General features: G+C 47.9%; 1 protein-coding gene across 2 annotated transcripts in view; it reads right to left on the bottom strand.

The window, feature by feature from the left end:
• The window catches only part of Tcf25 (TCF25 ribosome quality control complex subunit), a 29,324-nt gene extending 20,521 nt beyond the window's left edge, over window positions 1-8,803 (bottom strand). For both annotated transcript variants that reach the window (XM_077793129.1, XM_077793130.1), the window contains exons 1-2: window positions 8,520-8,803; window positions 166-327 (exon numbers count right to left, since the gene is read on the bottom strand). In XM_077793129.1, coding sequence (XP_077649255.1) covers window positions 166-327; window positions 8,520-8,711 — 354 coding nt within the window. In that variant the 5' untranslated portion in view covers window positions 8,712-8,803. The remainder of the gene's footprint in view (window positions 1-165; window positions 328-8,519) is intronic.
• Window positions 8,804-13,183: the final 4,380 nt, after the last annotated feature.

Genomic DNA, 13,183 nt, shown 5'->3' with positions numbered 1-13,183 from the left:
CTCAAGGACTTTAGCACAAACTTCATCAGGGTTCCCTTGGAATCAGCCAAAGCAAATTCAGAAAATTATACCTCCAAGAAAAAGCCCGACACGGGTGGCACGTGGCAGGATGCCACAGCCCTTCCCTGACATGCCAGCCTCCTTGTTACCACGGGGTCCCCATACCTGCTCCGGGGGTGCAGCCTTGGCCACATTTCCTTCCCGCTTGGTCTCTGGGTTTCCACGCTGAATCCTTCCTTTGTTCCCTGACACTGCGGCATCTGTTAACACACAATCAGACTTCTCTCCGTTCACTACTGGGTCGTCCTCAAGATCCTCGACGTTTATCTGGAGAAACAAGCCGAGGGCATTTCTGCACAGGGGTCACAGTGTACGTGGCGAAGTAGAGCTGAGCCAGACGTGAAGACGACTTGCCATGCCTGTCACCCCAGAGACTCTATTTGGGAGGCTGAGTCAGGAGGAAGGCAAATTTGAGGCCAGCCTGAGCAACCTCAGTGACAAAGTGAAAAATAGAGGGCTGGGGGTATAGTTTAGTGGTAGAATACCCCTGAGTTCAATTCCAATACTTCAAACTAAAAAAAAAGGGGGGGCGTATTATAAGGGTTATAATTTTCTAATATTGTTCTTGTTCATGTTAAAATAATTTTGTCCTCAAGTCTGATGAGGCAATTCTCCTGTCCCAGCCTCTAGAGTTACTGGGGTTACAGGCATGAACACTATGCCCAGCAGGGACTTTTGTTCTTGATCCAATCAACATCAAATGACTAATTGTTGTCACCACTCTGGAAAACAGCATGGAGATTCCTCAGAAAATCTGGAGTGGTACCACCATTTTACACAGTTATCCAACTCCTCAGTTTATACCCAAAGGACTAAGTCCTATAATGACACAGCCACATCAATGGTGATAGCAACTCAATTCACAATAGCTAAACTATTGAACCAACCTTGGTGCCCTTCAACAGATGAAAGGACAAAGAAAATGTGATATATACACACACACACACACACACACACACACACATATGTGTATGAGTATATATATATATATTTATATACATATTTAAAAAATATATACATTTATATTTCATTGTGTGTGTATATATATACACACATATGTGTGTGTGTGTGTATATATATACACACACACACAATGAAATATTAATCAGCTTTAAAAAAGAATGAAATTATGGCATTGCTGATAACTGGACAGAGCAGAATATGATGCTAAGCAAAATAAGCCAATCTCGAAAAACCAAAGTGGAATATTTTCTCTGATATGTGAATGCTAATTCATAGCAAGTGGGAGTGGGGTGGCTAGGAAGACTAGAAGCGCTCTGGATTAGATAGAGGGGAGTGAAAGGAAGGGAAGGGGGATGGAGGTAGGAAGAACAGTAAAATGAATCGGACATTATAACCCTATGTGCACATATGACTACATGAACGGTGAAACTCTACATCATGTACAACCAGAAAACAAGAAGTTATACTCCGTTTATGTAGGATGTGTCAAAATACATTCTTTTTTAAAAAAAAATTTACTTTTTAGTTTTTAGATGGACACAATATTTCATTTTTTTGTGGTGCTGATGGAAACCAGTGCCTCATGCATGCTAGGTAAGCGCTCTGCCACTGAGCCCCAGCCCCAGCCCCTGTCAAAATGCAGTCTACTGTCATGTGGAACTAATTAGAATCAATTTTTTAAAAATTTATTTATATATGACAGTGAAATGTATTACAATTCTTATTACACATACAGAGCACAATTTTTCGTATCTCTGGTTATATAAAAAGTATATTCATACCAATTCATGTCTTCATACGTGTACTTTGGATAATAATGTCCACAACATTCCACCATCATTTCTAACCCCATGCCCCCTCCCCTCCCCTCCCTTCCCACCCCACTGCCCTATCTAGTCTGTCTATTCCTCTCTCGCTCTCCTTCCCTACCTATGAATCAGCCTCTTTATATCAGAGAAAACATTCAACATTTGCTTTTGGGGATTGGCTAACTTCACTCAGCATTACCTTCTCTAACTCTATCCATTTACCTGCAATGTCATGATTTCATTCTCTTTTATTGCTGAGTAACATTCCATTGTGTATATATGCCACATTTTTTTTATCCATTCATCTGTTGAAGGGCATCTAGGTGGTTTCCACAGTTTAGCTATTGTGAATTGTGCTGCTATAAACATTGAGTGGCTGCATCCCTGTATTATGCTGTTTTTAAGTCCTCTGGGTATAGAACGAGGAGAGGGATAGCTGGGTCAAATGGTGGTTCCATTCCCAATTTTCTAAGAAATCTCCATACTGCTTTCCTTATTGGCTGCACCAATTTGCAGTCCCACCAGCAGTGTATGAGTGTTCCCTTTTCCCCACATCCTCACCAACACTTGTTGATTGTATTCATAATAGATACCATTCTCACTGGAGTGAGATGAAATCTTAGAGTAGTTTTGATTTGCATTTCTCTAATTGCTAGTGGTGATGAACACTTTTTCATATATTTTTTGACTGACTGTATATCATCTTCTGAGAAGTTCAGGACAAATAAATTTAAAAAAAATAAAATAAAATGACTATCATAGGTGTGGTGGTACATGCCTATAATCCTAGTGGCTGAGGCTGATCGCAGGTTCAAAGCCAGCCTCAGCAACTTATCAAAGCTGTAAGCATCCTAGTGAGAATTTGTCTCAAAAGAAAAAAAAATTGGGGGCTGGGGATGTGGCTCAAGCGGTAGCGCGCTCGCCTGGCATGCGTGTGGCCCGGGTTCGATCCTCAGCACCACATACCAACAAAGATGTTGTGTCCGCCGAGAACTAAAAAATAATAAATATTAAAAATTCTCTCTCTCTCTCCTCTCTCACTCTCTCTTTAAAAAATAAATAAATAAATAAATAAATAAATAAATAAATAAATAAATAAATAAAAATTCTCTCTCTCTCTCTCTCCTCTCTCACTCTCTTTAAAAAAGAAAAAAAAAAGAAAGAAAAAAAATTGGGGCTGCAGTTGTGGCTCAGTGGTGCAGCGTTCACCTAACATGCATGAGGCACTGGGTTCAATCCTCGGCACCATATAAAAATAAAATAATAATAAAATAAGTATATTGCGCCCACCTATAACTAAAAAATTATTAAAAAAAAGAAAAAAATTTTAAAAGGGCTGGGGATGTGGCTTAGTAGTTAAGCACCCTTGGGTTCAATTCCCAGTACCAAAGGAAAAAAAAAAAATCAAATGACTATCAAAAATAAAGATGACACAATGTTGGCAAGTTTAAAACCACCATAGCATTTCAAGTCTTTATTCCAGCCTAACAGCAGCAGCCTAAACACTGAAATTTATTTTTAAAAAAAATTTTTTGTTATTTAATAGCACAATTTAAACATATTTCAATTATCATCAGGGAACAGCAACTATACCGTAAACGAAAACAAGACAGACATACACACATAATTCTTTGAAAGGGACTGAGGGAAAATTTTTCAATGCAATAAATAAACTCATGATTTTTAGGTATCTGGTTTCCACCAGCATGTCAAAGTAGCCACTGGTCCCAAATACTAAGACGTCCTGCTGCATAACATCATTTCTCAATGGCTGCACTGCACTGTCACCCCTTAGCATTTGTGCGTGCACAGGGGGTTGGGGGAATGTTTCCAGTCCCCTCTATGGAATGTGTCGTGTTTGCACAGAGCCTGTGCACACCTGTGTGTTCTGCCTCTCCTCTGCATCACCACATACCTAACCTAACTCAAATCCTGTCTCAGCAGCCTGCACACTGTGCTGTTCAGGGAGCCATGACAAGAAACACATCTACACACAAGCAGCACAGCTGTGAGTTTGAGACATATTTCGACCTGTGGTTGGTGGGAGCTGCAGGTATGGAGGGCCAACTGCATCAGGTTACATGGCCCCTGTAAGCAAGCCCGCCCACCACAGCACTTAGGTCAGTTATGAGGTCAGGCCAATGCATTCACATTACGGCTGTGCAGTCATGAAGCAGCTCCATGTCATGCACACCTCTGCTTCCTCATACAGAACACTAACAAATGCTGTGTGTACAGGCACATATGCATGGTTCTGGGGATCAAACCAGGGCCTGTGCATGTGAAAACACTCCTATTATTTCCACCTATGAGTTATAAGGGCAAAAACCCAGAGAACACTTGAATTGACTGAATAGAACCTCTTTGGAAATCCATAGGCAGCAGCGAGATGAGCAGCCACATGTCTGCCCAGGTGTCAGTGCTCCATGCTCACAGAGCAGCCTGGGAATCCACCACAGGTAGCAAAATGTGAAGAGACGGTTCACAAAAGAAGACAAACAGGGGCTGGGGTTGTGACTCAGCGGTAGAGCGATCACCTAGCACATGCGAGGCCCTGGGTTCGATCCTCAGCACCACATAAAAATAAAATAAAGATATTGTGCCCATCTACAACTAAAAAATATTAATAAAAAGAAGACAAACAAATGGACAATAGGCACATGGAAAGACACCCAACAACATCTTTATTGAAATGTAAATCAAAAGCCAGTGAGGAGCACTGTCCCTGCTGAGGGCTGGGGGCAGAGGCTGCCAACACCAGTTCCCTGGAGGCTGGAGCACCTTCAGCCTCGCACAGCCCATAGGCAGGTGGGATAAAACGCTGGAGGAGCGCTCAGCACCTGCTGGTCCAGGTATACGCATCCACTCCTGATGCAGCAGCTCTCCCTGTAGATGCCCCATCAGCCAAAATGAAATCCAAACCCACAAAACACCTGTCCTTAGAGCTCAGCAACTCCAGGCAGAGCAGCCCCCAACCAGAACTGAGTCAGACCCCTGAAACGCCACGGATGAACACCCTGCAATACACTGCTACTCAGCAAGAAGGAGCTGACCGCGAAAACCCACAGCCTGCATGAAGCTCAAAAGCACAGGCTAAGCAAGCGAGGACAGAAGGAAAGAGCACATTCTGGAAGACTCTGCTGGTGGGAAATGCAGACACAGGCAGGACTCACACACACGCAGGGAAAGGGGGCACAGGCTGCAGGGTGGCAAGCTCTCAGAATGTGGTGTGGCACTCATGCTGTGCGTGCCTCTGTCAAGACTCACTACATACCCTGGGGTGCATCTGACGGCACTTCATCTGACTTAACTTCAGTAAGCTGTCTTTAGGACCCCCTGACTGAGACAGTAAAGGTGATTTCTAACCAAAGCCAAAGGAACACCATGAGCCATGCATGACACCAAGGTCCACACTCTAGGCGGCAGGTGGGGACCAGGCCTATGGGTGTCTGCGTCCATTTCCCCGGGAGGCTTTTCTTCTAGAAAAGCTCTCTTGCTTCCTCCATCTCAACATCACATCATTTCCGTGCTTGCTGAGTGCCCACTGAGGGCCCAGCATGTCTTCACCACAGTCCCACAAGGCCAAGGAAAGCATCCCCAGAGCTTTCATCAGGTATCTCATCAATGCTCCTACATCCAGAAGAGGTGGATCCCACACTGGAATGGAAGTCACTGACTCTACAGCCCAGGAGCCTGCACCCTGAGGAAGACGTGCCTTCGGTCTTCCAGGAGGAGCTCTGTGCATGCCTGCTGGGTGGTGGGGACACACAGCTAGCAACAAAGTCCTTTCAGGAAGCAGACACTTCAGCCCCAGGAAGCAACCCATGCAAAACACAAAGAACAAACAAGTAATGTATACAGTATGTTCGCAGGTAACTGCCAGGAGATGGAAAAGGGCCAGAATAGAGGGAATGGGACTGTAGGGCAACTGTGACCATAATCAGACTGTATGGCGGTGCGACGGGGAAGAGACTCTGCCTCTGAGGGAGGAAAGATCCAGCCATGTGTTGGTACTTGAATGTGGGGAACTGTAGGCATAGAGGGCAGCAAAGGAAGGGCAGTGTGGCTGAGCAGAGCAGGCTAGAAAAGCCAGTGAGGAGAGCTGTCTAGGCAGCCTGGACAAGCAGAGGTGGAGACTGGGAAGAATGGGTCACGACCCTGTGCACTTAGAGCCACGCAGGACTTTTCAATGGTTTGCACAAATGTCAAGAGACCAGGGACATCTTCCAGGTGGCTGATCTTGGCATGGGGTTTTCAACAGAGACAGGGAAGCCTGAGGAGCAGGTAAGCCCTAGTCTGTAAGGTCAGGTGCATTTGGACACATGGATACAGATATAGAGCTCATGCACAAATCCAGAGACTGGGAAGGAGACCTAAGCCAGTGATACTAATACCCTCAGAAAGCAGGGGCCTGGGGTGCAGTTTGGTGGAAGAGGATACTTAGCATGCACGAGGCCCTGGGCTCAATCCCCAGCACCAAAATGCAAGCTCCCAGCAACTGGAGAGGCTGAGACAGGAGGACCACCAGTTTGAAGCCAGCCTCAGCAATTCAGGGAGACGTTCAGCAATTTAGCAAGACCCTGCTTCAGTAATAAAATGCCCCTGATTCAATCCCCAGTACAAAAGTCAAAACTAAACAACAACAACAACACAACAAAACACCCCACACAACAAGCAGAAGGCTTACACAATCACAAAGCCCCAAGCCAATCTCTTGGACCAGAGTGATTTCAAGGAGGGGTTCACATAAGCATCATTTTTTCCCATTCAGACATACAATCATCTCTTCTTTTTTTTTCATAACCCTGAACACCTCTATTTCTCTATTCACCCACCAATTTTCACCAGCAGGGACAATATCATTGTGTGGTTTAGAGAGCACAAGGTTCAAATAAAAAAGCCTAAATTTAATTATGTGTATGTGGGTTTTTTTTTTTTTCTGTTTTCTTCTTTTGCAGTGCTAGGGATGGAGCCCTTGCCTCCAATGCCTGAGGCAAGGGATCCAGCACTGAGCCACAGCCCAGTATAAATTGAAGATGTCACTGCTGCTGTCAACATCACCCCCCTTCCCAGACTGTGAGGAAGAAATGAGTGGTACCCAGAACATGTAAATGCCCTCCGCCTGGGAGTTATTCTTAAAGACAATCTGGAGGGCATTTGAATAAGGACAAAAGGTTTGTGAAGTGGCAGACTTCACAACTGATCCTGAGCTGATAATAATGGGACAGGATGAAAAGTGGTGCATCCTGAGAGTTGTCAGAAACAGGACTGGCAAGTTTAAGGGCAAGTGGTGTGCTGTCTGGGATGTTTTTAAATCATCCCTGGAGAGAAGGGAGTGAAAGTCCAAGGCAGATAGTAGTTACCAAGTGTCCATAATTAGGGAACCTGGGGATGGACACATGAAATACTGTACTACCATATCTCTGTGTTTGAAATTTTCCATAATAAAAAAGATAGAAAGAAATAGAAAGCTGGGGAGAGTTACTTTCAGGCTGAGAAACAGAAGAGGTCGGTAACGACAGAGAATTCAAAGAAGGGACTTCAGTCCCACCTCCACCAGACTATGGGGATAGACCAGCTCTGAAGTGGCAAGGTCAATAACTTTTAAAGCAAATCCCCAAACTATCTAAGGACAATTTCCATACTCCACAATGTCTTTTAACATTATAGCCTTTTAACTTGCCAACTCGATAAAAACTCAGGGGCAACTGAGACTGATACAAGGTGAGCAAAACAGTCATGCTACCTGCCAGCTCAGAGAAGCCACTCTCAGATAACCCATACAAACGAGAAACCACAGATGAGGCCCGTGCTAAGGGGAAAACATCGTGGGACCAGCGGGCATTTCACTTTCCCTTACCTCCCTGTAGCGGACACCTAGGTGAGGGAGGCAGGAAGGAGCAAGATGCAACCTCCCGGTCAGGCAGAAAGGTCTTGGAGATGCTAGACTATGAAATCTAGGAAGACCCGAATCAGGAAGCCCCGCCCCGCCCCTCCACTGCCGCGCAGTCAACAGCCGCACTCTGCCCTGGCACTCTGCCCCACCCGCCCCTCTGCAGTGAGGGGACCCCCTCCTTTCTGACGCCGCCCCTGCTCACCCCAGCCTCACTTCTAACATCACACACCACCGTCCCCGCAGCACAGCCCTCCCTGCAGCAGCGCAGTCCCACCACTCATCCCCTTCACTGCGACCCCCTTAGGCGGTCCTGCCCGCCACCACCCCTCCCACCGTACAGAGCCACACCCTCCCCGCTGTAGCTCAATTTCGTCAACCCACCCCAGCTTTCCCCTTTAGTCCACCCCTGGAGGTCAGAGCCACACCCTCTTAGCGAAGCCCCCGCCCTGCCCCATGCAGCCCAGTATCCTCACCTGGGCCCTTAACTGCTCGCCCCGCCCACTTGGCCCTTAGCCCCGCCCCCAATCGGCACAGCCCCACCTTCTCCTCTGCGACCCTACCTGCCCTCGACACCGCCCCCGCTCGCCCGGTCCCGCCCTAGCCCCGCCCCTTACGTCATGGCCCCGCCCTCTCCACTGCAGAGCTGCCCGAAGCCCGGCCCCACCCCTGACATCAAGACCCCGCCCACCAGTTCACCGCAGTACAGACCCAACTTTACACCCACCCCGCCCTCGCATGACGTCACGCTCCGCCCCCCGCCCCCAGTTCCCACAGGTTGCCCCGCTCCTCACCAGCTCGAACCGGTTGTTGACTTGGACACCCTCCTTCCCTGAGCCCCCGGGGCGCCGGCCCCCCGGACCCCGTTTTGGTCCTTCTTCTTCTGCGTCATCATCATCACGGAGGACAAACTGCAGGGCGCCGGGCCCGAGGGGCTCCTGGCCGCGCTGTTCCCCCCTCAGCCTCCGGAGGGCCCGGCGCGACATAGGACCCGACGGCCTGACGTCTAGAGAGAAAGAGAAGGAAGAGCAGAAAAGAGAGCGGCCGGCGCGCCTGCGCACTGAGGGCGCGCTGGCGCGAGGCTGGCGTGTCGCGCCTGCGCGCTGCGGCTCTCCGCAACTTCTTTCCTATCACCTTTAGCACCAAAAAAGGTGCAGGCGCTTCCGGGCGAGTTTTCGCGAGAGTTGGGCGCCCCCGCGCGGCCGACCCTGGCTGGCTGCAGTACGCTGCTTTGGGTCTTCGAGTGTGCTGGGTACTGATGACCTGTTGTCATGGGGCCTGGGGCGCATAGGCTCAGAGCGACCCGCAGCCTGGGCCTAGACCCAGACCCAGAGGGCTGGAGGCCCTGGTAGGCGGGTCGGGGAGGAAGGGGTGCGGGCAGGTGGGCCACTGTGGCGCGTGGGCGGTCAAGGGGACGGTCTGCTGGCGACCGCGTGTCTCCTGTGGTCTACCTGAGTGTCGTGGCCTCCGCGCCCCCTCTCAGCCAGCCTCTACGCTGCAAAGAGACACTTCTCTACTGAATAGGAGTGAGCACATCTAAACTGAGAAGCTTCCCAGAGTTGGATTCCCAGACACCCTTCCACCCCACAAAGCGCGAAGGGAGATCTTGAGTCACTGTGCGGAGGGACAAGCGAAGTGTTGGGCAATGACTGAAGACTTCTAGAGACCAGCCTGAAGGAGTCTGGAATAGGAGTTATAGAAGCTGTCAGTTATGTTCCTTCAAATCTTTTTTTTTGGTGCTGGAGATTGAACTCAGGGCACTCGACCACTGAGCCACATCCCTAGCCCTATTTTGTATTTTATTTAGGGACAGGGTCTCACTGAGTTGCTTAGTGCCTCGCCATTGCTAAGGCTGGCTTTGAAGACCGAAGTACTGGTTGCTCTCCTTGACTTTGAACTCACTGCCTGAGTAGTCTCAGGAAGAGCTTTGTGTGGGTGCTGTAGGCAGCTCCCCTGAGCTCAGCCCAAGATATGTTCCCACTATTTGTACAAGGGATTTCGTTGCTTGTATGGATCAGAACCTGGGTCTACCCATGGTTGGCAATGTGAACAGATGTGTTGCCCGGTGCAATTTCTGCATCTGTAGAATCAGGAAGTAATGGCAATAGTATTTAGCTCCCAGGAACATCTACCCTTGAGAGTACTGCACAAACATGAGCTTTGTAATTTTTATTAATTTTTAAACATAATCTTTTTATTACCAGCTCTGACAGGAAAATTCCTAACCCTGTCTGCCTGTTTGCTTAATTTTAAACAGGAATAAAAATATGGCTACAAGGAGCTAGGGTAGTGGCTCAGCGGTTCTCAGCACCACATGAAACAATAAAATAAAGGTATTGTGTCCAACTACAACTAAAAAATAAATTTTAAAAAATGTGAGTATACGCAGTCTGTGAGGGGGCTCAAAGTAGTGGGAGTTGGTGATTTTTATTGGCTGCTCTAATTTTATGTGTTTGAATTTCATGAACCCAAATGATGGGAATATTCTTTCCCACAAGCCCATCTATTACCAGTCATATTCCTTCTGGGTCTCCTCCAACCCTGGGCAGATGTTACAACTTGGAGTCAACAGGATTCGGCTCAGGTCTTAGCATATTCCTGAGTGAGCATCCAGATACTTCACTTTCCTCATCTGAAAGGTGCAGTGAGGACCATACCACCTCGGGGTGTGTGTGAGGAGGCAGGTGCTCAGCACAGAGCCTGCCTGGAGCCACCAGTTCCCATGAGCCCCAGGCACATCATCTCCTTGGAGAATGAGGGCAACAGGCTGAGAAATGAGACCAAAGGGTCCTCTGGACCAGCAGGTGCAGCCAGTGACCTCAGCAGCTCTTCTGCGTGCAACCCTAAGATGACCAGGTTTTATGGACAGAAGTGGGCCCTGGAACCTCATTCTGTGATGGGCACCCTTATAGTGGAGCCAGGGAGGACTCTCTCTGTCCTGAAAGACAGGTAGTCCTTCAGAGCCAAGCTCCCACCTTGAGAAAATATACTAACTGCCATAACTCGGTCTTCGTACATATCCCAGGCTGTGAGGCCAAGAGTGGCCATGTGCACCTGTTTGCAGAGCTGCTTCTCCCTGGACTAGGACCACCCAGTGTCACTGGGCCCTTGGGGCCACCGAGGAGTGAGTGGTCAGGATGGAACCAGGTGTGGTAGGGCCTGGAGGGAAGAATGACTGAGGCAGAGTCAGAGAACAGGCTTGGCCTCTGGCCTCCCAGATGGAGACCCAGGGTGCCTGAGTGCCTCCCAGGATAATCCCACCCCTCAGAGCCTTCCCAGCTGTCTCTGCTGCCCACACCTCTTGTCACTTTTGGATCTGAATGTCCCCCAAAGTCTCGAAGCTTGGTCCCTAGGTGGTGGCACTATTGAGAAGAGGTGGAGACTTTAGGAGGTGGGGCCTGTTCAGAAGAAGTGGCTCACTGGGGGCATGTCCTTGAGGGTACTGGGACCTTAGCTCCTTCTTTCCCTCTCTGCTTCTTAGCCACCATGAGGTGAGAAGCTCTGCTCTGCCGTGTGCTCGCCACTATGATATGCTGCCCCACCACAGATCCAAAGTGTCGGGGACAAGCCATCTTGGATGAAGTGCCACCACCTAGGGACCAAGCTTCGAGACTTTGGGGGACTTTGCAGATCCAAAAGTAACAAGAGGTGTGAGCAGCAGAGACAGCTGTGGACCAAAGTAAATACTTGCTGCTCTAAGTTGTTGGTCTCAGGCAGTCTATCACAGTGGTGGAAAGCTGACTGGCACACAGAGTTGGTGTGGGACAGTGGGGTCAGAGCCTCTGGAGCTGATTTCCAGGAGGAACTTAGAAATTAATAGAAGCATTCTAGGAAAAGCTTAGAATGCCATAATCTGAGAATCATGGACAATTCTGGTTGGCGTACATTAGCCAGAATGCTGATAGGAATGTAGACATTGAAGACTGTGTTGATGTAACCATAATTCTGAGAAGTTTTTTTTTTTTTTTTTTTTAAACAAACAAAAGTATTCCCTTCAATTCCCATGGAAAGATGTTTTTCTTCAAGTTACTTTCTCCTCCTCTGTCAACCTGGTCCCTACACTACCCCATCTCTTTCTCATGGTATTGTAAATTCTACAGAAAGCCCTCTGCTAAGTCTTTCCTCCCCTCAGCTCAAAAGGTAATTGTCAATCCAAAAAGAAAAGGCAGACACTGACCCCAGGAGGTCAAGGTGCCCTTTAATGTGATAAGGAGGCAACAGCGGTGAGCATGCTCTTAGAAAAGGGATTTCCTGCCTTTTGAGCCACTGTGCCCTTATTCTCCCCTCTAAGAACTGCTCTCATGAGCCCCCAGAGATGGAGATTTGAGACGAAGCCGGCTTCGAGGCTGTCTCCTGTCGGCAGTCTGTCTCCTGAGCTTTTGTGGAGCGTGACAAGGAGTGGAACCTTCCTTCCCAGTTACACTGATGAGGTTCCAGGTGAACAAGGACTGTTGGGAATTGGACCAGAGGCCACACGGATGACACTCTGGCAAAGAACTTGTCTACATTTTGTCCCTGCCCTGAAACTGTGTGAGGCTGCATTGAAAGGGGATGGACTAGTGTTATTTTTTTATTTTTATTTTTTTGGTGGGGGAAATTTCAAGGCAGCACAGCATTCAAGCTACAGCATGGGCATTGTTGGCTGATTTTAGCCAGGGTTGTCATGAGAATTGTGTGCAAAAAAACATAGCAGAAAGATTTGAAAAACTTGCAGTTTGGCCAGAAAGGAACCATGTGTAATTTGGGCCACCGAAGTTGTGATTGCTGAAGACTTAAGTTAAAACAAAGCCAAACCAGTCACGGTGGCGTAGACATGTGATCCAAGTGACTTGGATGGCTGAGGCAGGAGGATTGCAAGTTGGAGGAGAGTCTGGGCAACTTAGCAAGACCCTGTTTCAAGATAGAATAAGCTAGAAACAGTGATACACGCCTGTAATTCCCATGACTCAGGAGACTTAGTGAGGCCCTCAACAATTTCGTTAAGATCCTGTCTCAAAATTTAAAAAAATAAATAAAAGGTTTGGGGATATGGCTCAGTGGTAAAGCACCCCTGTGTTCAATCCCCAGTACCCCTACCCTGAAAAAAATCCCCCAAAAGATAAAATTAAAAAGGAGGCTGGAGATGTAGCTTAGTGGTAGAGCACTCCTGGGTTAAATCCCATGTATCACAAAAATTCATTCATTAACATAAATAAATGCCAAGCTGGGCACAGTGGTGCACACCTATAATCCCAGCAACCTGAGAGGCTGAGCCAGGAATATTATAGGTTCAAAGCCAGCCTGGGCAAATTAGCAATACCCTGTCTCAAAACACAAAACAAATGAAAAAAGGACTAGCGATGTAGCTCAGTGGTAGAGCACCTCTGGGTTCAATTCCCAGTACTAGGGGAAAAAAACGTTAAAGAAGCACACTTGTAATCCCAGCTACCTGGGAGGAGGCTGAGGCAGAAAGTTTGCA

Source organism: Urocitellus parryii, chromosome 15, assembly GCF_045843805.1.
Source record: "Urocitellus parryii isolate mUroPar1 chromosome 15, mUroPar1.hap1, whole genome shotgun sequence".
NCBI classification, from domain to species: Eukaryota; Metazoa; Chordata; class Mammalia; order Rodentia; family Sciuridae; genus Urocitellus; species Urocitellus parryii.
The sequence above is the reverse complement of the archived record's forward strand: the minus strand, read 5'-3'. Positions and strand labels throughout refer to the sequence as shown.